General features: G+C 41.7%; 1 protein-coding gene across 1 annotated transcript in view; it reads right to left on the bottom strand.

The window, feature by feature from the left end:
* LOC132149426 (cAMP-specific 3',5'-cyclic phosphodiesterase 4C-like) overlaps positions 1-23,945 on the bottom strand; it is a 48,669-nt gene that overhangs the window by 7,720 nt on the left and 17,004 nt on the right. The window contains exons 2-9 of the mRNA XM_059558657.1: positions 8,637-8,822; positions 8,219-8,255; positions 7,996-8,069; positions 7,220-7,266; positions 5,681-5,793; positions 846-939; positions 539-702; positions 310-408 (exon numbers count right to left, since the gene is read on the bottom strand). Coding sequence (XP_059414640.1) covers positions 310-408; positions 539-702; positions 846-939; positions 5,681-5,793; positions 7,220-7,266; positions 7,996-8,069; positions 8,219-8,255; positions 8,637-8,822 — 814 coding nt within the window. The remainder of the gene's footprint in view (positions 1-309; positions 409-538; positions 703-845; positions 940-5,680; positions 5,794-7,219; positions 7,267-7,995; positions 8,070-8,218; positions 8,256-8,636; positions 8,823-23,945) is intronic.

Below are 23,945 nucleotides of genomic sequence, written 5' to 3'. Positions count from 1 at the left end.
TATCAATACAGATTTCCCGATTCGATTAAATTGTGAGTCATAAGTCCTTTTTTTGATTCCAGCATCAGTTTGATTTTATTCAATTCAGTTGGGTATATATATATACAGTTGTAATGTCAGTTATACTTACAGTATTAATGAAATTATTTCTGCTAATGTTTATAACGTTTTTTTATTATTTTTATTGCATCACATTCAAAACAGACTGAGTGAACTCAGCAGGAACACTGATACTAAAACATTATGAAAATATACCTTTTAAAAATTAAAAACTATGTAGTTGAGTGAGTTAATTCAGGGAGCACACACCTGGAAGATAGCAAACATGATGCAACTTAGAGGTCTGTTATTGGAGTACTCAGCCACATGGAAGATATTAAGGCCCCACTTGTTTAAGTCATCCAGCTCCTGTAAAGATAGAGTGAATTAAATCATCAAATCCCTTCGGCAAACTGACTTTTTTTATACCAATAACCAGTAGTAATGGTGGAGGATTGGGAAAGTTCTGAGTTAGAGTATGTATGCATTATGCCCGTACCCTGGCCAGTGCATCCTCCTGCTCGGTTTTGACCCCGAAGCGGGGCAGGGCTGCACTAGTGAGGCTGGAGCTGTGTGTAAGCTTCTTGACACCACTGATGTGAGACATTGGTTTTTCTTGCTCCCGGAGCGTAGGAGAGGGAATCTCCACCTCATTCTGTTTGTCTGAGACGTTTAATAAATGACAGCTATTTTCAAATCAGTAAGCATCGAGTGTCTCAGAGCAGTAAGATGTACATACTGCGATGTCGAATCTAAGGTTTTGCGCCTCTGAAAATAGAAGTACAGAGCAGAGCATGCGCACTCACCTAGGAAGGTAGTGGAGATGTATTCAGACACCTGATTCCCCGAGCGGCTCATCTCAGACAGATGAGACAGTTCCCTGTTTAACATCCTCTTGAACTAGAGATCAGAAAAGGGAAAGATGGGGATAGATAGACAGGGAAAATCGGAGAGGGATAAGTACACAGCAGATGGTAACAATGCAGAAAAATACAATTATTATAATATTATTATCATTATATGTTATTACATGATAACATTTCAAATCCATTGTATTAACTGGTTAAATAAAATGACAAAATTTTCATTTCTGGGTGCCCTGTCCCTTAAAAACATACTTTTTTCTGTATTATTCTGATGTTTACTCTTGCTTTTGCATTTAGACATAAGACGTGTATTGAAAATGTCTGAATGCAACCTAAAAATGCCACGGTATGTGGTACTACAAGGTCATATGCAGTTTGTACTTATAAAGTGTGCAGATATTTACATGCAAATAAACCTAAGCCATAACTAATGTTGCAGCTGTAACATTGTATGGTTAGAGGAAGGGCTTGCTTTTAATTAAAATCTAATTAAGTGATGGCCATCAGGGGAAAGCATTGTGGAGTGGTGTCTTTAAATCTCTGCAAACCATCGCTCCATCAAATAAGAGGAGAAACGTCTTTGTATAAGAACCAAATATGTGCTTTAAATGACTGAAATTGTGCAACTTCAGCAGATAACCCAACACAAGTACACAGTCACACAGCACGACTCCGACAAGACCCCTGGTCTGTCCCACTGACTGGTCTTTCACACATTACAATCTCCATGGAAACCAGCAGGTTTCCATGGAGCAACTGCATCCTCACAGTCCCTCCTGCAGCATGATGGGAGCGAGCCGATGGGTTGGGTGACAATCTGAGAGAGTAGGCAGGTGTCTGTCTCTGACCTCCTCCAAGGTCAGCACTCTCTGTATCACACTCCATCTCCTCCATTCTGTCTTTATCTCTCTCTTTAAGTCCATATTTTCGTTTCCTATCAGTCTTTACTACCATACCGTTTTTCTAATGCTATGTAATCACCCTCTGCAGTCATATTTTTCCATTGATTGAGTTTCTATTCATTCTCTTTCATGGTCTGCATGTAATTCCCTTCCTATATCACATGGATGTTTGTGTATTGCACATATTCAATGCATTTCTGTTACGTGTATCATCATTGTTGTTAAAACATCTATAGCTAGTAAAATATAATGAGTTTAAAGATACACATAATGCAAAATTTCTGATCATCAACACAGTAGGAGAAATAAAAATCAATGTTAAGTGTAATTTTTAAGTAAGTCCAAGACCATTTTTTTGTAACAGCTATCAACCCACACATTGTAAACTTGAATCTTCCTGAATTTTCCCTCAGGGATCAAAACACAATGTCGATCTATCTCACACAGTCAAGCTGTGAGTTTACATAAAGATTCATTTACAAAATCCTCTTTCCTGTGCAAGTGCATATTACATACTGTACCAATGTCTGTACTGTGCTGAGTCATTATTAAAACATTCACAGTGCTAACTGTTTTTAGCAGGCATCCTCTGGAGGACCAAGATGATACCAGATCATGTGGAAAGGAAATCAGACAAAATGAATACAAATAGGTGTTACAACGGGATAATGCCTCATAGTATCTGATGCCTTTATTTATCAAGACTGAGTTTGACGGTTGAGTTTGATAAGGTGGGGGCAAGAAATGGCAACAGCATATTTATTTACATTTAAATCTTTGAGGGTAAATGTATTGTGGCTGTACCATTTTTTTTATAAGACACTGATGAATTAATAAACCACTTTAAATAGTAATAATAAAAGTATTTTCTTTTTAATTCTGTGATTCCGCATGTTAATGGGCTAATGTTAACAGGTCCAATAAGCAACAAAGATTAAACATATTTGACATTCAACAGTTAAATAGAGAAAGCATCTTAGCCCAAGATGCAGAAGTGTGGGAGAGTCCATGTTTGTGTCCCAATGTTTGTAATTGTATCTGGCAACAACACACTTTTAGTTTAGCCCATGATCAATTTAAGGTTTGTTGCTGCCAGATAGAATTAAAAACATTGGGACACAGACACATTTCAATGCAATCGATATCCATTTCAAACCTCCCAACACAAGTCTTGGATGAAGTGACAATGCAGAAAAAAGGTAGTCCTACACTACAAAATATTGACCAGAAGAAGCCAGTTCCCAGGCCAGCCTGAGACAGAGCAATGGACAGAAGACTTAAGGGAAAGAGGGAGGAAGTGGTAGGAATTGGGCTGAGGTGTCTTGAGACATAAGCCCACAGGAATCAACATAAGTCAAGAGCTACAGCGGCAACCATTTTCTCCCTGCCTCTCAAAGTGACACTGAATAGGTGTAAAAGTTCAGTGCTTGAGTTTAAAATCACACTCAAGGTATGGATGCGCCCAACATGCAACAAACATCAGTCTTATCACATGTAGTATGTTCCAGAAGCAACTTTTCTTTTTACCCTGTCCTAGTTACATCTCCACATTTCTATTTATCACTCTGTTGAACAAAAGCCTTGCCCCTGGGACCTGACCAACTGTTTGCTAACAGATATTTAGTGACCTCTTTCTGTTCATGCTGGACCCTACCTGGTCCCACCAGCCAATCAGCCAGGGTTTGGAGCAGGTCTCACAGAATAGATCCATGAAGGGGGTTCCACACTCGGTGTCCTGACTACCCCCATCCAGCACCCCATCAGCAGCTTCCCCGAGCTCCAGCTCTGACCCTCCTCTCCCCTGCAGGGGGCTGTAGCTGGAGGAGTGGGCCAGCCGGTAGCCTCCAGGTACAGGTGAGGGGCATGAAGAGGGTAACGGGTCAATGGCCTCCACTACACCCATGCTGAGGGTGACAGATGGCGTGGACCGCTGGCAAAGGCAAGAGGCGCGGAAGTGAACAGGGGCCGAAGCACGACGGGTGCTCCAGCGACATGTGGGCGCGGTCAGGGTGTGGGCAGAAAGGCCACAGCCTAGCAGGCCGGGACGCTCCAGAGTGACGGCTGCCCCCAAGAGGCGGGGAGCAAGCTGTGGTGAGAGTCCAGCGGCGAGCGCTCGCTTACGCTGTCTCTCTACATGCAGCAAGCAGTACGAGAACCAGGCCCTCCGGAAAACCAACAAGCAGGCTCCACGGGGATCTGCAGGCGAGTGTCCCCTGTGAACGGCCCGCTAGGAGCCGCCCAGATCCACAGGCCAAAGGGACTACATCTCATCCCAGCAGCTGAGTAGAGCTGATCCCGATCCAACAGAAGGGGGAGAGAGCAGCGAAGGGTGGAATGGACAAAGATGGAGAGTCAAAGAGACGGGACCCTCTGAAGGACACAGAGACGATGCGCAGAGAAGGGGGACAGAGGAATTACGACAGATAGGGAGAAAGATGAAAATGAGCAAATTGCTAACAGTGACTGACGGAAGGATGACAGGAGGAGGAAGGAAAACAACAACACAGGTAACAGCAGGAGGAAACGGAGGAAAGGAGACAGAGAGGACGACAGAAACAAGGAGACACAGAAACACAAAAAGAGATGGGGCCTTCAGTCAAAAGTCAAACTACAAAAGAGCGGTGGTCTGGAAAAACATCCTTTCTCTGTCCCTGCGTTGACTCCCCTCCCCCACCACAGAGCTCCAGGACCCGGGCCCAGGTTTCCCAGCTAGTTGCGTTTAGAGCACACAGTCCATAGAGCACAATACCAGTCCTCTCAGCACAATGTGGCTCTCTTCAGCAGCCCCGCTGTTTAATCCACACGCAGCATCAGACTTGCCGATGCAGCTCAGCCGATGCTCTGCCTCTCGTTCTGTTTCCCTGGATGCTGTAGACAGATCTCGCAAGCTAATCAGCCGCTGTGGCAGGAGGCGTTTTCTTTGAGTGTGTGTGCTAGTGGCGTGTGTGCGTGTGCATGCACCCTGAGAGCGCATGTGCGACAGACGGCATGTTAGAGTGGAGAAAAATGGAGAAACGTCTGTATGTGTGTGTGAGGGTGAGAGAGCAAGATGTATTTAATAGTTTGACAAAAAGGAGGGGAGGGAATCTAGGCTTTAGTATTTCCTCTAATCTCTGCATGAATCATTCTGCTTTGGTGCGTATTGGTTTGGGTTTGGGTTTGAATATGTGTGTTATCTACTTCAGCATACAAGCTCTGCCTCAATCATCCACTCAATCTTCCATTCACACTCAAATGCTGCTTACTTCTCATACTGACATCTGTCTTATCAGGTATACAGCAAAACACACAAAACGCCGGTATTATGATGCATGGACACAAACATACAGAAACTGCACATCCAAAGTCTTCATGGTACTGTGTCTTTAAGCAGGCAAGCTATGAAAGACAGCAACCGATTTTTCATTGGCCAGAACCTAAATCACATGCCTCATGGCCACAGTGAAGAGCCAATGGTTAACTGGCAGGGTAGACCTTGCTGCAGCGCGATAGCAACGAAGGTTAAAGCAGAAACACTGGCATCAGGACCAAACCGCAGCCCCCTCCCTCATGTCCTCCCTATCCACATCCAACCCCATATTTTCTCCCCCTCTCTCCATCTCTCCTACACTTCTCAAACCAGAGCACTGTGTAAGCCAAGGCTGACAGAGTTGCATACAAAAGCTTTTTGCATCAGTGTTTATGGAGGATAATTAAAAATACATTGAAGAACATTGCATCTGAAAACCTTGATTCGTTGGTTCAGGTGTGATAAATTAGGGTTGAAGCTTAACTCTGCAGGACAGTGGCCGTCGGGAACAGGTTTGGACAGCCCTGTTCCACAGAAACAAAACTAGGCAGGACAAATGCAACAGCAAGTGTTTGAAGAAACACCTTGTTGGAGGCCATTTCGCTAACAGAGCGGTGGGTCTGAATGGTCTCCAGCTGGTCCAAACACCAGTCAAGTTCCTCCAGAGTCTCCCGGGCCAGCTGCTGGTATGTCTCATCTGCACAGGACATAAGACACAGCAATCAGCACCACATCACAACATTACTGTCATATGCATTTAACACCAATTGTGGGACACAGCAAGAACTCTGTTTGTGAACAGTGGGGATGTTGTTTCCTGACAGGAGGAAGTAAAGAATTGTATGAGTGATTGTCTGAGTCTTCATAGAAAAACTTCCAAGCATGAATATTTCAAGAACTTCATATGGAGAGATCAAATGTCACATAAATAATAGATCCTTTCCCTTGTAAGAATGGATAATCTTGTTTTTTTTTTTCAAACCAGAGGAAAAAGAGCATATGGCTGTTAACTTGGCAAAATCATCTGACATGAACTGATTTATAAAGTTATAAAATTATTAAAGAACCATAGTGAATAAGTTTAGGATGAATTAGAACAAGCCAGGTTCATCACTGTTTAACCTCAATGCAAACCAATAACCTGGCAGCAAAAGAAAACCATGTTTACGAGACGATTAAAAAAAAAGTTAGGTTATTCCCTGTTATTGACATCCAAACCTAATCAAGCTTTTCTCTGATTGAGTATTCCATTTATCATGTGAGATATTGCATAATGAAAAACTGAATATGAAAAATGCAAGCAGGAAACTTGTATAGACTCATATTCTCCTTTCATGCAATTTCTACAGATGCAGCATTTGACTGTACCACTGTTTGTATGTTTGTATGGAATTTGAAATTGGGGTAATGGGCAGAAATGTACCAGTTTGATGGCTATGTACCTGTTAAAGCCATTTATGACAAAGAAAAGTTGGTTTAATGCATTTCCAAGACCACGTGCATTGTTGGCTTATGAAGCATAATCAAGTTAAGGACATGCATGTAAATGCACTCAGTGAGGTCCAATCTAGTCCTTAACTGGGTAATGTGCTGTCCCTTTTGAGCACCAGACTTATTAAACCATTCCTATATGGACCTTACTTTGTGCACAACATAAGTCATAAGCACACAATTTTCTAGAATGTCTTTGTAGCATATAGCATTATGACTTGTCCTCAAAGAAATTACTGCAATACGCAGCCTGCTCAGTAGAAGGGAATATTTACATACTTTTGGCCATGTAATGTATATTAGAAGATCTGATGAGGGTTCAAGTTGAAGTGATATCTTAAGAAAAAAAAAAGATTTTTTTTTATACCAGCACCTTCAACTGCTTATATGCTCTGGAGTTCCTCTTATAAACTAGCAGCTGATGGCTGTTATTTGGCTAGTTAAAGCATCTGGTTAGGTTCCAGAACTGTTTCCCATATGGCTTCACTATTTCTGATGCTGTAATGCATTTGACTGCCAACAGTGCCTACAAGAGGAAGTGTATGCATAATGTGAGAGACACTGTGTGGGACAGTACTAGTGTGGGAGATAGAAAGCTCACCAGTGACTAAGTTACAGAACAGTAAATGTACCTGAGAGTGTTGCTGGAGGAACCGTGGGTTGGCTAGTCACTGGTGACCTCCTGTGGACAAAAAGATAAGTACATCAGTGATAGTGGTGAAGATTGCCCTCTACTGGCATAAATACAGTTAGCATTACTCACTGGCAGGAGAGCTGCACTTGTTATGAACTGAGCAATGTGAATATACAAATATTATATATTTTAAAATATTATATAACTATTACAGTATAAAAATCACACACACATACACACACACACGCACACACACACACACACACACACACACACACACACACACACACACACACACACACACACGTTTGTTTTTGTGAAAAGTGGGGACATCCCATAAGGGTAATGGTTTTTATACTGTACAAACGGTATATTCTATGGCCCTACACCTAACCCTAACCCTCACAGGAAACTTTGTGCATTTTTACTTTCTCAAAAAAAAAAAAAAAACTCATTCTGTATGATTTATAAGCATTTTGAAAAAATGGGGACATGGGTTATGTCATCATAAGTCACCCTCTCCTTGTAATACCTGTGTCATACCCATGTCATTATACAGAGTTGTGTCCTGATATGTCACAAAAAAAAGAGCACACACACACACACACACACACACACACACACACACACACACACACACACACACACACACATATATATATATGGTATAATAAATAGTATAATAAATATAATTTCTTAGAAAAGACACTTGTGGCCATAAGGGGGCAGTGCAGAAATAAAGAAACTGTTGCATCAAAGCTGGAAGAACTGAACTGACTTGTTGGTGGAGTCGTGACGTTGACAAGAATTGTGAAGTTGCTTCTGACAGTTCGTAGACTAGCCAACACCTGTGTCGAAGAGGAGGAGGAAAAAGAGAGAGAGAGAGAGAGAGAGAGCAGGTGAACAGCAGGGTATCACCTAACTCCACCCCAGCAAGTCGTGACACGCAATTAGCACTCATTATATACTGTTTGCCAGACACAACAGCGGGTCTTACCTGAGCAAAAGGGGTGACTATGAGATCTTCAGCATGACTGTAGAAAGAGGAAAGAGCAGTTCCAGTAAAATGAAAGAAAAAAAATAATGTTTACAAATGGCCAGATGTTTTTTTAGATGAAGCCAGAAACATTCAAAGGTGTGAAGAAATAGACTCCACCCAACATAAAAACATGCAATTTTTTTACGGCTATAATCCAAGCGGCAGTCACAGTGGTCACTGCCTGCATGCTGGGAGCGTGAGCTCTTCTAAGGGTGTAACAGTATTATAGTGGGACGGGTAAAGAGGGATTTAGTTGATGTGCTTAATGCTGCATGGTGATTCTGGGATAAAAGAACTTCCTCTGAGGCCTTTTAGAAATGATAAGTGGAGACAGTAAACAGTGAAACTGTGCTGCGTGTTGAGGGAGACGGCTTACCCCTCGCTGTTGATGGAGGAGTTTCGTGACATGGTCTTGGGGGACATGTCGTAGTCAGAGTCGGAGCGGTAGAGGAACGATTCCCTTCTCTGACTCTGAGGGAAGGAGGGATGGAGCACCAGCCCAGGACTCGCCTGCGAATCCATAGGGCTGCGGCCAGGAGAGGGCCCATTCTCCCCATCATAGCTGTAGAGAGAGAGAAACCAAAATAACAGGGAGAGAAAGTAAAAATACATGTCTTGTCGTTTAGCTCGAACAAAGCTTTGCCAGTGGCAGCATTAGATTTCCAGTCTCTGTCCAACACAGCACAAATAGAGATGTGAAGCACAAACAATCATGATTGCCTCTTACTATAGAGACCACAAACGCTCTCTGAATGTATAAAGAACTGATGATGACTGTGTCACTCTGAACAACCATTAAAGGAAATCACCAGCCTAATCAGAAAAGAATCCTCAGCCGCCACTTCACAATTTATATTCTATGAGCACTTTGTTGCTTAAAGGAATGGTTCTTGCAAAAAATGAAAAACCTGTTATTATCTGCTTACCCACATCACCAAACCCTTATACTCTGAATCAAATGCAAGTCTCTTTGGATAAAACTGTCGACGAAATGCAGAAATGTATGTTGATTCTTGCATGTGCTGTAACCGTAAGTGACATGCCAGTTCAAACATGCAAAATACACACCCGAGAACTGCCGTGGAACGTTTTCTGTTCTTCATATACTTGATATACTCATACTCATATACCAAGGTTTGGAACCACATGTGTGAGTTAATAATAATAATAATAATGTGGCATAATTTTATATGGGTGAACTACTGCTTTAAGCTTTATATTAAACAGACATCTGTGGAAGGACTAATCCACACACTTTTAGCATGAAACATTAATGCATGACTAGTGGCAAAGTACCGGATACAGTGTCTGACCCCATCTGGGGTTATAATAGACGTACCATATTTGCTCAGTTATCGTGGCTCTGTGATAATGAATGAAGACTAGTCATCCAGAGAGCCTAATGACTGCAGAGCTGAAAGTGAGCATGAAAACTATTGCAGGTCATTCACCTGTAGTAAACAAGGCATATAATACCACCAAATCCAAATTCAAAAGCAGATTTAATAAAAGACGGGGAGAATGTTGGAAATAGATCTTCTTCAAACCATTTGGCTGAGATCACCTGTGTGCTGGGATCATTAGAGCCTCGTACATCTGAAAAAGCAGCTGCCCTTGGAGCTCATATTGGGGTCAGGGGTCATGGGCACAGTGAGAAAGAGAGGGCTCTTGCATGGTTCCCAATTCCTCAGTTCTGGTTCCAGCCTCCTCTGAGTCATGCCAGGAATTATGGGTACCAGCACCGGCGAAACCTCAAACCAAAGCCTACACTTTAGAAGTGAAGCGTCAGAACTAGGCGCCTGCTAAGACTTCAGGCTCTCTCTCGCGCTGTCAGTCACTCTTCCTCCCCCTCACTCCCTTGCTTCTCACAGACAAAACACTAACACCCCTCTTCCCACACGCAATGCATGAGGCATCTGAGCTCGTCTCCTGCCCCTTACCGCAGAACTAAAGGTAGTTTTAGCCTGTGGCTATGGAAAGCTCCTGTTTCTTCACAACTGGATCTTGACTATACTAGTTTCAAATCTGTATTTTATGCCAGTTGTTTACATTTTATTTATCACACAGATGTGTGGCACTTAAAACGTGCCTGTGCTGGTTCTTTCTAGCAGCTGCCGTCCTCTCTCTCTGGAGATCCTGAGTGATGTGAATCCACAGTAAACAATCCCTGCCTGTCGTCTCTATATGCCCCTTGAGACAAACACTGCCTCAGGCTCTTGACCTACACCTCCTCTTCCCTCTATATCATTCTCTTTCTCCCGTCTGTCTGCTTTCCATCTAAATCCTTCCTTTTTACAGTTGCTCCTGTTTTTTTCCTGCTCTCACACTCCTTATCTCGCAGCAGACAGAATTCCTCTTGCAGCGATGGGAAGACCGAACAACGTGAGCAACAGAAGATAAAGTTCACAAGTACTTAAAAAAGCTTGAGGAGAGAAAAAACAAGAAGAGGAAAAGCAAGAAGGAGGGGGGTGACTCATGGCCTCATCTAAATATTTACATGCCCTAGGTACATGACTGGCTTCTTCCAAAACCATTTTATTTTTCCAGCAACAACTGCAACACCAATTATACATGACAACACACAGTTGACCTTAAAGAGTCAACGTACCACTGCCTGTCACTATCTGCATAACTACAGCAGTCAGGCTTTACTGCACACTAGAAATAGCAGCTTTCTGTAAACCCATTTCCTATTATGAAGAACAAGCTCTTTTTCTCAGCACTAACACGGCGCCTTTCGCTTAGAGTGTGTTGCTTTGCATTTTGAGGTAGTGTATTTATGTATGTGTGTGTGTGTGTGTGTGGAGAGAGAGTGAATGTGTGGGCGCACAAGAATGCTCCTGCTTTTCTGTCTGTGCTTTACTTTAATGTCTCCTGTAGTCATGTGACATTTGTGCAGCTCAGAGACTATCCACAAAGGAGTAAACAATAAAAAAGGAGAAGCTTTGTCAACCAGTGTCCCCCTCTCCACCCCTTTCTTGTGTTGTGATTTAAGCCCCTCTCTTTCACCCTCATTTTACCTCCTTCTCTCCGTCGCTTTTTTACCAGTCTGTCTCTTCTGTCTCTCAAAGATCTTTGCCTTTCACTGCCTCCTTCTCTGTAATTTGTGTCTATAGCTGTGACTCAGCCCAGAATAAAAAGCAAGCAGAATGCATGCTGGGATATTGGAGTTCTCATTTGTTTATAAGGCACAAGAGACACACTCGCCATATCCTCATAGACACACAATCAAAGGTTTTTGTGTGTGTGGAACTGTCGTGTCAAACACTGTGTCGCTAACTCTTGAAAATTCAAAACCAAGCTACAAGAATTAAAGGAATATGATGTTTGCTATTTTAGGAATTATTATAAACAGGATTAACATCAATTTACACATGTATGTATGCAAATGGTATGTATTAATAATCATAAAATAATTGTGGAAGAAGAAGCAGCAATTATCTTGCTTCAGTAATCAATGAGGGTGGAAAAATGCATTAAGCTTTCATCATAGATAATGTATTCGCAAAATACACACACAATGCACTTTTTCACACGCTGTGAGTGCAGGATATGCCATTCGCAGCTCTGGCTTTCATTCAGCGATAACAGAACCCCTAGAGAGTAGCACTCTGGACAATGACATAGTGATCATATGGGGGCACAGAGGAAAGGATTTGTGCCAGCTGGTAGAGTTTCCTATATTCCCTTTGAAATCAGACCCTGGCGAATTGATTGGGTTGTTTATGAATCTTCTGCGCCTCGCTAAATGACCTAGGAGTGATTGCAAAAAGCTGCAACCTTACAATAATTCCAGAAGAGAAGAAAAGCAATTACTGCTTTCAAATACAAAGGTGCTCAAACTGATGCACACCAAAGTCTAAAAATAAAAGAAACGGCTATCCGGTAAAAGTCCTGAGGGGAGAATTAAAATTCATAATAGCTCACACATGTGTCCCCTGAAGGTTTTCACACAATGAGTATGTCTTCCTAACATCCAAGAGGCTGCCTGAATGTGACAGTACAATTAAAGTAATTTGATAAATGTTGTTCCGTCCTCTACACAGTCCAGGATAGTGTGAGTGGAGACATGATTCGTTCAAAGCTTTTCGAGATGGCAGTTTTTAAATTAATTGAATATAAATCTGGGCCTATGAGTAATAGAGCATGTAAAATGCTCTAAAAGAAGTAGCTTTAAGTCACAAGGATTTGGTACAAAAGACGACTCACCAAATAAATGCATGCACTAAAACTATCCCCATTTTCCCTCCGAGATCACAATCTTAATGCCACCACAATGTAATCCCAAATTTATACAGTAGGTGAACCATCGACCCCTCATTTGAAGAGCTTGCCTCAAGTACATCCTGCAGAACTTACTCCCCATTTGCCACTACAAAGTGTTCTGGTAGCTCATTCTGAATGTTCTCACTTACAGAGCAATAATAAAAGAATTTGATTAAGTTCCATTAATACTCTGGGCTTCAAAAGGCTTTGAAGTTTGAGTGAAGAAGCTAATTGAATTAAATAAAACTTGGTGTACAGTATGTGAGGGACAGCATGGAGAATTACAGACTCACTCCATCCAATGGCCCTCTTATTGATTTCTTACTACCAGCAAACACAAAACCTTGGCCCTGGAGACTCTCAAGATCCCTGAGTACACAGCTGTAGTCCATCAGCTGAGCAAAGTGAATTCTTAAAGTGGGAAGAGCAAAAGACCTCTCACTAAAAAAAACAAAAACCTTAATTCTGTCCCTTTCAGTTAATGATTAACGCCTTCCTCGACCCCCAACCACTACCGCCCGCTCGCCCGTTTCCAGCATGGCTGCCTGAATGGAGAGTGACAGTTATCTCCTGCCTCCACCTTCTCCGCTGCAAAGCACAGATGCTCGTTGCTAGTGCTCCAAGTGCACACCAACAACCCCGATGACTGCCTCACCCTCTCCTCACCCAGGCATTTAGCACCTGGTTGATTGCTGTGTTCAGGAGGGGGGCAAAGGAGAGGGTAGATATAGGGGAGTGGGGGGCAATCATGAAATCAGTGGTGACTGTATATGATGCTGTCACATCGCTGGCTCTTTAATCAGCAGCTGAAACCATGTGATAGAGCTTTTATTGTGGCACTCTGTCCCTTTGGCAGTGCATTACAGCGAACTGTGTCTCATCAGTCCCCGCTCTGACTCACAGAGATATTTAAGGGAGCGTGTGGAACACTCTCTTCCAGCAGCTAGAGTCATGGTGAAACCTGCAAGGCTCCTGATGTTCTGTTGCACAGCCTCTTCCCTCAAGACAGGTGAGTGACCAGCTCCCAGAGGGTAGGTAAGCATAAGCCCCTTTCACACCGCACATCGGACCCGGCAAATTGCTGGAACATTGCCGGGTCGCCTTCTTTGTGAAAGCAAACACATCCCGGGATTGATTCCGGCATTGAACCCGGGTCGAGGACCTAGTAACATTGCCGGGTTCAACCCGAGACGAGCACTGTGTGAACAAAAGCCAGATCTAATGCCGTGTCAAAGTGTTGACACGTGTTATCGCGCGACTCTTTTACCAGCTGTTTTGAAGGAAGATCAACATTCGCGACGAAAAAATATGTGCAAACTGTAATGAAGCAGAGATCAGTTAGTTCCTCACTTTCCGTGTTGACACCGAGATCGTTCGCTTGCTTCAGTGAAAGTATAACGTGCCTAACGTTTTCGACTCGTACATTACACGTCACGCCCTGTTGTCACGTGTCGTTACGGGACCTTTACGGGTTGTGTGTGAAAGCGCGCACATATCCCGGGTAATCACTGGCAGTATGAAAGTGCAAAATTTGGCGACCCGGGAACAAATGCCGGAACACTTTACCCGTGTATTTGCCATAATGGCAGTGTGAAAGGGGCTATAGAGGCTGTACCCTGTGTCACAGTCCCGCACAAACACGCGGGCAGAAGTGAAAGAGGCAGGCTGACCATGCTGTGCTTCCTGGTGTGAAGTCATCTTGCCGGACACTATGCACCAGTCAGATAAGAGAGCTGGGGATTACATTAGATTATCTGACAGACAGGATCAGAAGCACCCCATTGAAAGTGTCCCAACAGTGAGAGCTCTACCATAACAGACAAGCCAGGCATCTGCCCTCAGGAGCCTTGATACCATTGATTCAGGTGTACAGTCATTTCTCAGAGAGCCATTGAGAAGATTGCTTTTACTATCTATATTATGGCTGGATGCATTTCCAAATTCCATATAAGCCTCGGTTTTGCACATAGAGTGACTCTCTAGTGGTGTGCAATGTCGAGTCCTGTGAAGACATGATAGACTGCCTCAAAAGTTGTTTTACTACCATCCTGCTCCCTGTTTGTTTCCGATATCTAAGTAGCACTGCATCAGTCATTTGTGCATTTATTTGTTCTTTTGCTTGACATCTCTATTCTTATTCTTGCTTGATATCTCTATTCTTATTCTTAAGTCCTTGTGGGATACCTTTCAGTTCTTATTAGCCAAATTATATTAGCACACTGCTGACTTCAAGAACAGTACTCCATCTTCGCTATAAATACAACCCAGAACATTTTGTCAGCATTAACATCAGCATTTGTGTCTTTCCAAACCAGTGACTGAGAAGAAAAAGAAGAAAATACTGAGACTTTCGAGCTTTAAAAAGGACACAAAAATAAAAAAGTATAATACTATTGGTCCATACATCTGGCACACTATAGTCTTCTGGTAGCTTTGCGTGATAAATGGAACAAAATTTAAGTTGTAATTCACTGAAAAGAAGATTAATTGTCTGAATAATTGTTTAAGTTACTTCACAGATTATTCATCAATAACAATGTAACTATTTCAGTCCATTCCCCACACAACTCCTCATTACTTTAGTGGTGTTTTTGCATATCTTTTTAAAGCTTTAAAGTTTCAGTGGCCATTCATTGTAATTGAATGAAAAAAAAAAATCAAACAGTATCACATTTTCATCTTTTCAGGGAACAAATAAAGCGATAACTAGCCTCAAACATCTTTGGTTATTTTGGAGCGATATGCCAATGGTCTAATCAGATTCAATTATATATGCTAAGTGAAGCTAAAAGTGCTACTGCCAGATCCGGAGATCAGCTGAATGGATTCAAAAACAGTTAAACTGAACTGTTTAACTCTACGGGAGTTAGAAAATTTACAACTGTACAACTGTAATTTCCAAAGTAGTGGAGTGTTCATTCAAAATCTTTCAAAATTGATGCTTAAAAACATAACTCTTGTTGTGAACCGCATTCATGACTAGCAGGCTGACGTCAATAAATTATTCTATTCTTTCCTCTCAATCCCATCCTGTAGTGTCACCTCATAACAGCAAACTTCACCCAGTGAACCCCACTGCCGTGCCACAGTAACCAGCACAAAAAACATTACGCAGTGGTGTTGGCACTGCCCAAGCCAAGCAGCCAACATCCTGCCAGATCCCTGCCTGCATAAATACTCTGACTAATTCCCACTGAGTACAGCCATTGGCACCCCAAAGGCTCTCTCTCACCCCGCTACATTCACCCCTTTCATTCCCTAGTACGACTCCGCTCACTAACCTTTTATATGGAAATCATCCCTGTGCATCTAGGGGCCATGAGGAGTAATGGGAAACTATTAAGAATCTGTTTAGCAGCATTCACATCTTTTAACAAGCTTTAGTGAACTGAAATGTCAGGGGAAAGCCCTGAACAAGTGTTTGTTTTAATGAGGGTTGCTTGCGATTAGCATCCGTCTGCTTTCAACACTCAGCAGCACTTGAGCACTTCCATCCACACTGGTTTCAGGATACTGGGATTCATAGCACATCATAGGCTGAATATATACATGGACTGGGAGGAAGATACACAAAAAACTGTGTACCATTGAAACTATTTCATTCTCAGACACAGCTTTGTTTACATCTTACGTAATCAAAAATAGACCCTTAAGTAAGCGGTGATGCTCCATTTCACTGCATGACGACATATTGATTTCTTAATAGCATCAATCGAACATCATTTCCTAGTGTAATGACCAAGACAGAGAAGTTACTGAGGGAAGGAATTCCATAATCAAGAGTGCAGTGGTCAGTTGGCTGTCTAACAAAGGCTCTTCAGAGACACCATTAGAGACATCGCAACTGAACTGGAAATACAATTAACACACTGATCCATCTAATGAGCCAATCAAGGATATTGACACCAGCCCGGTTCCAGTAAAAGCATTCATCCTGTGCTTTTAGATGGCACATAGAGTCTCATACTGCATATACCAAATCTGTAATGTACAAACCAGCTTCCAGAGCTGTACCCCGCCCTGATCTCCTCGTGCAGCCCACACACAGAGGGGTATTTTTAGCGTATCACCCTGTCTATGAGATGGAAAGCATAACTCCCCCTCTGCAGGCTGGGGCTGCTGGGGCTCTGTTATTTTAATCCAGACTAGAGAGAGAGAAAGAAAGAGATACAGAAAAAGAGGGAGGGAGTGAGTCATCAAAAGCTACCTTTGTGTCACTGTAGAGTTGTCTTCTACAGCACCATCATCTCTCCATCTCTCTCTGCACCAATCTATCTTACATTGCAGACACATATAATTGCGATAGATCATCTATCCATCTATCTGTTTTTATATTATATAAATATACACTGATCATCCATAGCATTAAAACCACTGACAAGTGAAGTGAATAACATTTGATTATATCATTACACTGACACCTGTCAAGGGGTGGGATATATAAAACAGTCAGCTCTTGAATTTAATGTTTTGGAAGCATGAAAAATTAAAAAACAATTGTTTGGGGTGTTCCCGCTTTTTAGTGGTTAATACTTACCAAAAGGGGTGCAGGAAAGGACAACTGGTGAGCCAGCATTTAGGGTCATGGGTGCCCAAGCCTCAATGATGCATGTGGGGTGCGAATGCTAGCCTGTAGCAGTTCCAAGGAGAATGACGTATGAGTTCAACTTTGCGCAAGCACCGATTAGAATTGATGTGCGCAGAAATGCAGTGGAGACATCAAAACAAAACAACAATTACTTATTAGAAGTACAAAATGAGGATTTGTAAAGAAGAATGTCGGAGGATTTTGATATAAGCCAAGAGGATACTGGTTTTCCTTTGCTAAAGTAATAAAACTTTGCTTCCTTTGCTATTGTTAACAAACGGTTTTCACGAGATTCACCAGTGCATGCACAACGCCGACCTCATACGTCATCAGCCCAGAGCTGCTTCCGTTTTACAACAGTGAGCGCAAGCTAAGAGGTTAAAGTGATTATTACGTTTTGAATATGGATATTTTTCTTACTAAAACGTATCGATTTGCTACAGAAGGCCTTTGTTCACCCCCCGGAGCCATGTGAGATACTTTTTTGAATGGATGTGCTTTTTATTAAACTTCTCATGGACCAATGCATTGAAACACCCGCTGAGTGGCATCAAACAGCTTGAAAGATCAAAGACAATTTTTTAAAATAACTCAGACTTCAAGATGAGTAATTTGTGGGGTAATTTTCCTTTTTGGGTGAACTAACCCTTTAAGACATAACCGATTGAGTTTACTAGAATACTTGCCAAAGTGGGTATTTTAACATCCATCCATCCATCCATCCATCCATCCATCCATCCATCCATCCATCCATCCATCCATCCATCTATCTATCTATCTATCTATCTATCTATCTATCTATCTATCTATCTATCTATCTATCTATCTATCTATCTATCTATCTATCTATCTATCTATCTCCTATCTATCTCTTCTGATTTACACTTCGGTTCTTTCCACGGTGTAAATCTGAAGATTTTATCTAATATGGCAACCTTCACAATTGATTTGTCACACAAAATTTATAAAGACACAATGATATGATAGCAGAGTATGGAAAAACATATCATGAATGCTAACTGGTATAATGAGGGAAAATGATATTATGAGTTTAATTGTAGGAAACAGGATAAGAATTTGAGCAGTGTTTTCATTTGGTAATTGTATCTTATTCACTGTTGAATTGTAAAATCAATCTCCAGGTTATGGTAGTTGGCCTTGCATAATGGCACTGATATACAGATGAGTGGCACTGAATTGTCAACAGTGGAAAGCAATAAAAGATTTAAACAGAAACCTATGAGGGTACATTCACTTCAACATAGGTATTACACCTATATTTCTTAGGATTAATTAAGTTATAGTGAGAGGATAATAATTATGCTCATTGATAGAAAAGGCAAAAACAGTCATTAGTGGGAGAGCGAAGAAATCTATTCCATGGAGCATTTAGCTTAAACCACATTCACCCTGAGGCTACACTGTAGTCACATTGTGTTGTTTTTGGAGACTCTTGTCAAAGCTAAATCGTTAAAAAAGATTTGAGACAGAAAAATTATATTTTAAGTTAGACTATCTGGAGGAAGTGTCAGGCTCTTTTTCACAATGTCGAGTCTGTCTATCTGTGTTACTCCAGCTGTGAAGCCCTTCCAAAATCAATTTTCTCTGAATGTTCGGAGCCTTGACCTCTATCAGCAAATGGGCATCAGCAATGGTTGACACTGACTTGCTTTTACTAGAAAGAACTATTCAGATTCTGGCTTGGTGATGTTATGCTTTCTAATCGAATCCTACTGGCTTGTATTTATAGTGTTTTCACACTCTTTTATAGTTCATGTGATTAGATTGTGTTTGACATTGGGCTACTTTAAGGCAATGGCCTGCATCACATGGAGAAAGAACCTTGTGTGAGAGTTTGTCATTTTATCTTCAATTGGAAAAGCGGTTGGATTATTTTAGACACTTGGGTCTATGGCTGGTAATGCTGAAGGATCCATTTAGGCTGTGCATCTACAGTCGTGGCCAAAAGTTTTGAGCATTACATAAATATTAGTTTTCAAAAAGTTTGCTGCTAAACTGCTTTTAGATCTTTGTTTCAGTTGTTTCTGTGATGTACTGAAATATAATTACAAGCACTTCATACGTTTCAAAGGCTTTTATCGACAATTACATGACATTTATGCAAAGAGTCAGTATTTGCAGTGTTGGCCCTTCTTTTTCAGGACCTCTGCAATTCGACTGGGCATGCTCTCAATCAACTTCTGGGCCAAATCCTGACTGATAGCAACCCATTTTTTCCTAATCACTTCTTGGAGTTTGTCAGAATTAGTGGGTTTTTGTTTGTCCACCCGCCTCTTGAGGATTGACCACAAGTTCTCAATGGGATTAAGATCTGGGGAGTTTCCAGGCTATGGACCCAAAATTTCAACATTCTGGTCCTCGAGCCACTTAGTTATCACTTTTGCCTTATGGCACGGTGCTCCATCGTGCTGGAAAATGCATTGTTCTTCACCAAACTGTTGTTGGATTGTTGGAAGAAATTGCTGTTGGAGGGTGTTTTGGTACCATTCTTTATTCATGGCTGTGTTTTTGGGCAGAATTGTGAGTGAGCCCACTCCCTTGGATGAGAAGCAACCCCACACATGATTGGTGTCAGGATGCTTTACTGTTGGCATGACACAGGACTGATGGTAGCGCTCACCTTTTCTTCTCCAGACAAGCCTTTTTCCAGATGCCCCAAACAATTGGAAAGGGGCTTCATCGGAGAATATGACTTTGCCCCAGTCCTCAGAAGTCCATTCACTATGCTTTCTGCAGAAGATCAATCTGTCCCTGATGTTTTTTTTGGAGAGAAGTGGCTTCTTTGCAGCCCTTCTTGACACCAGGCCATCTTCCAAAAGTCCAAAAGCAAGCTCTGCACTGGTGGCACTCCGATCCCGCAGCTGAATCCTCTTTAGGAGACGAACCTGGCGCTTGCTGGACTTTCTTGGATGCCCTGAAGCCTTCTTTACAAGAATTGAACCTCTTTCCTTGAAGTTCTTGATGATCCTATAAATTGTTGATTTAGGTGCAATCTTAGTAGCCACAATATCCTTGCCTGTGAAGCCATTTTTATGCAACGCAATGATGGCTGCACGCGTTTCTTTGCAGGTCACCATGGATAACAATGGAAGAACAATGATTTCAAGCATCACCCTCCTTTTAACATGTCAAGTCTGCCATTCTAACCCAATCAGCCTGACATAATGATCTCCAGCCTTGTGCTCGTCAACATTCTCACCTGAGTTAACAAGACGACTACTGAAATGATCTCAGCAGGTCCTCAGCAATGAAATGCAGTGGAAAGGTTTTTTTGGGATTAAGTTAATTTTCATGGCAAAGAAGGACTATGCAATTCATCTGATCACTCTTCATAACATTCTGGAGTATATGCAAATTGCTATTATAAAAACTTAAGCAGCAACTTTTCCAATTTCCAATATTTATGTAATTCTCAAAACTTTTGGCCATGACTGTAGGCTTATGCACTAAAAATGGGCTATTCATACAGTAGACAGCATCTTTGTTTCTGCAGCTGCATTTGTCTTATCTGGTCCTCTCTCTCTCCCACTCACTCATGAACAAAATCATTCTTTTTCAGCTCCTTTTACCTCTTCTCATGTGTGTCTCTTAGCACTCCATCTTTCACGATCTATTCAGTCATTCCTCAGTACACAGAATGAAAATCTCTCTCTCTCTCTCTCTCTCTCTCTCTATCTTTCCACATCTGGCCACCCTCTGATGAATGGACTTCTATCACTGCTCAGCTAAGGGATACATCAATGAACATAGACATCATGTTTCAACTGATATTTCTGATGGTAATTGAAGGCGAGACATATAGGAAGCACTGTGGTTACTGACTGCGCACTGGGAGTAGTTATTGGCAATGGATTGAGTGGATGCAGCAGAGGAAGCGATTATTAGTGGAGAGATGAAAAAAGCAAGGGCAGAAATATAGAGCAGTAGAAAAGCTTTACTTACAATGGTGGAAACACTTTTTTTCTATTTACATGTGACAGCAATAAAAAACGTGGATGTACCTGAAAAACTTAACAGAGCGGAATGTGTCTAAAGAGAATGAGGAAGAACTTGTTATTAAGGAGTGTTGTCAAACTCCCATTGCGTTGTGCTTAGTTGTTTTCGGTTGCTGAGCAACATAACAACTTGACGCATTCATTTAAAATTCAGCTGATGTGCAGTGGCTTTGAATGGGTCTCGTTGTGCTTTTGTAATATTCATTTATTTTGTTTTTAACTCATGTTACATAATGTAAAGCTGTTTGGGCACTGATGCCAGATTCATCATTCATTTGTTATGAATAATCATCTCTTGGATGGCATCCATCAACATCCAAATGAAAAGAGAAAATAATGAAATCAGATGAAGTACCTTTCATTTGTTAAGTAATTAATTTACTGGACAGTTCGAAAATGTTATATATTTAAATTTAAAAAATGCCATTTTTTGATCATGTTTTAAGATTTTAGTCATACTACCCACCACTAGCAGCTAAAGGGTTAGCCCCTGGTTAGCCACAGCCTTGCCTTAAGAGCGTCTGCTCTAGGAGGCTCTAGCAGTGTAAGGCAGGGAGCGTGTATGGGCTGCCGATCAGCAGTATGGCCAAACAGACTGGTCGTCTCCAACTCTGTCCCCAGACACATGCAAATAGTCAGTGACACTGGCACATACAGGCACATACTCACAAACACATGAAAACAGGATAACGCTAACACGTGTTTGCAGCAGGCATTTTGCCTTGCTCATTATGAGAACTGGCTAATTTTGGTTCGACCTTTTAGGCCCTATCGTACACCCGGTGCAAAGAGCAGTACAAAGCGCAGTGTATTTTTGCTAGTTTCAGCCTGATGCAGTCCTCATTTTCCTGTCCTGGGGCATTGTTTAAATAGCAAATGCATTTGCACCCATTTGTGGTTCTAAAAAAGAGGTGTGTTCAGGTGCATTGTTGGCGTGTTTCTATTTTCAGGAATTTAAAATAGACTGCGCCATAGATAAACTCAAACCTGGTCTGAAGTCTAAAGTCAATGGCACAATATTGTTTTTTTCATAAAAGAGCGCATTAGTAGAAAATGCGCCTTTGGGTGTGTCCACAACGCATGTTCACTTTGCTTATTACACACAGGTACACGCAGCAGCACACATTTTTAAATATGAAACAATAAAAGATTAAAATGTAAAAGATTATAATTGTATACATAACTATAAAAATGCCATAATGGATAGTCATTGCATGTATTAGAATTAGGCTACTTATTTGCTCTGATTGGTTTATTGCACGTTATGCCCAAAACACACCCATTACTCATTGAGAGAATAGGGACAACTCGTTTAGACCATGTGCCCAGGCTCATCGGACATGCCCTGAGTGCACCTGCGCCATGCGCTTTAGACCATGTGCTTAGATCGTTAAAAAAGGGCCCTTTTAACTTCAAGAGAGCCATTTAACTACAAAAAAACACATCTGACATAAAATCCAGCCTGACAAGCTGATTGCAGCCATTATAGTAAAACACAGGTTGCTGAAGAATTCTTATGGTACTGTGGTGTTAAGCACATTGCCCTGATAAAGGACAGGTCACAAGAAAAAAATGGCACATCCTGAGCGGAGATGTGGTGAGATTGTAGGAACAGTATAAACTGCCTTATGAAATCCATAAACATTGATATTACAAAAACAATATGGGGGGCATGCAGGTAGTTCACATAGCTTGCGTGCTCTGTCCGAAAATATTCTTAAATTAAATAGTAAATATTACATAAACAATAACCAAAAATGAGCTGTTTTGTTCGGTTAAGAATAACTGGAAGTGAATGACACTGGGAGCCAGACACATTACACTTACAGTACAAATGGCCACAGCCTTTCTATTGAGAAAAATAAGGTGGATTATTTGTTTACCTACTATTCTGAAATTTTAGCAACTTGCTAACTTTAAAGTAGCAATGTAAAGGAAATAACTGCATATCTTTTATTCTGTTTTCTGTCCCTTATCTGAGAGAAATGGATTATCGAAAAGAACAAAATAAGGCGAGTACTTGGTTCTGTCCATCAGATATTGATTGGATAGAGGCAGAACTGAATGTGAGCTTGCAGTCAATTAGAATTAAGGGGCAGAATTTAGGCAAACTAAATGAAGTCGGACATACTTCACCAGAAGGAAGTCTATCTTAAATTGAACTCAAAAACAGCCATGCGCTTACCCATACACACTGCCCTTTTCCGAAGCAAGATACAGATGTGATGCTCAGTTCACACTGGACGTTCAGGCTGGTTGGATTTAATTTCATTATAGTAGGAGCTTGGGGCCTCCTATCCTATTTATAGTGCTCACAAAGAGGCAGGCTGGATCCATGAGGTCATGCTGCTGTGGCCTCATGAGTGATACAACATGAGCCAGTCATAGCTGGGGTCAGCCTCGAGTTTGATTTGAGCAAAAAAATGGAAGACAGCCATAAATCCGTTAAGACAGCGGGCATCACTAGCCCCACTTCTTCTTTTCATCAGCCCTACCTCTCTTTCCCTCTGTCTCTCTCTCCTACTCTCAACCCATCTTTCTCTCCCTCTGTGCACTCTCCCTGTCCCTTTCCTGTCCTCGGTCCACCTGTCTATCTCCACAGAACGCCTAGACCCCTGCGTCGACTCCCATCACGACGACAGGATTTAAACATAGACGACGACAAGTGCCCTAATCTGTCAGGGGCAATAAGCATCTCAGGAGCAGAAGAAGAGGGGGGCAGGGTGGGCACTGCGATATATGTGTCAACATCACATTCCACTGCATTCCATTAAATTTTATCGAATTGTTCGTTTGGTGTCCCATGTAAGCATAA

This window comes from Carassius carassius, chromosome 9 (assembly GCF_963082965.1).
Source record: "Carassius carassius chromosome 9, fCarCar2.1, whole genome shotgun sequence".
Classification (NCBI taxonomy): Eukaryota; Metazoa; Chordata; class Actinopteri; order Cypriniformes; family Cyprinidae; genus Carassius; species Carassius carassius.
This window is presented reverse-complemented; position numbering and strand designations above follow the sequence as displayed.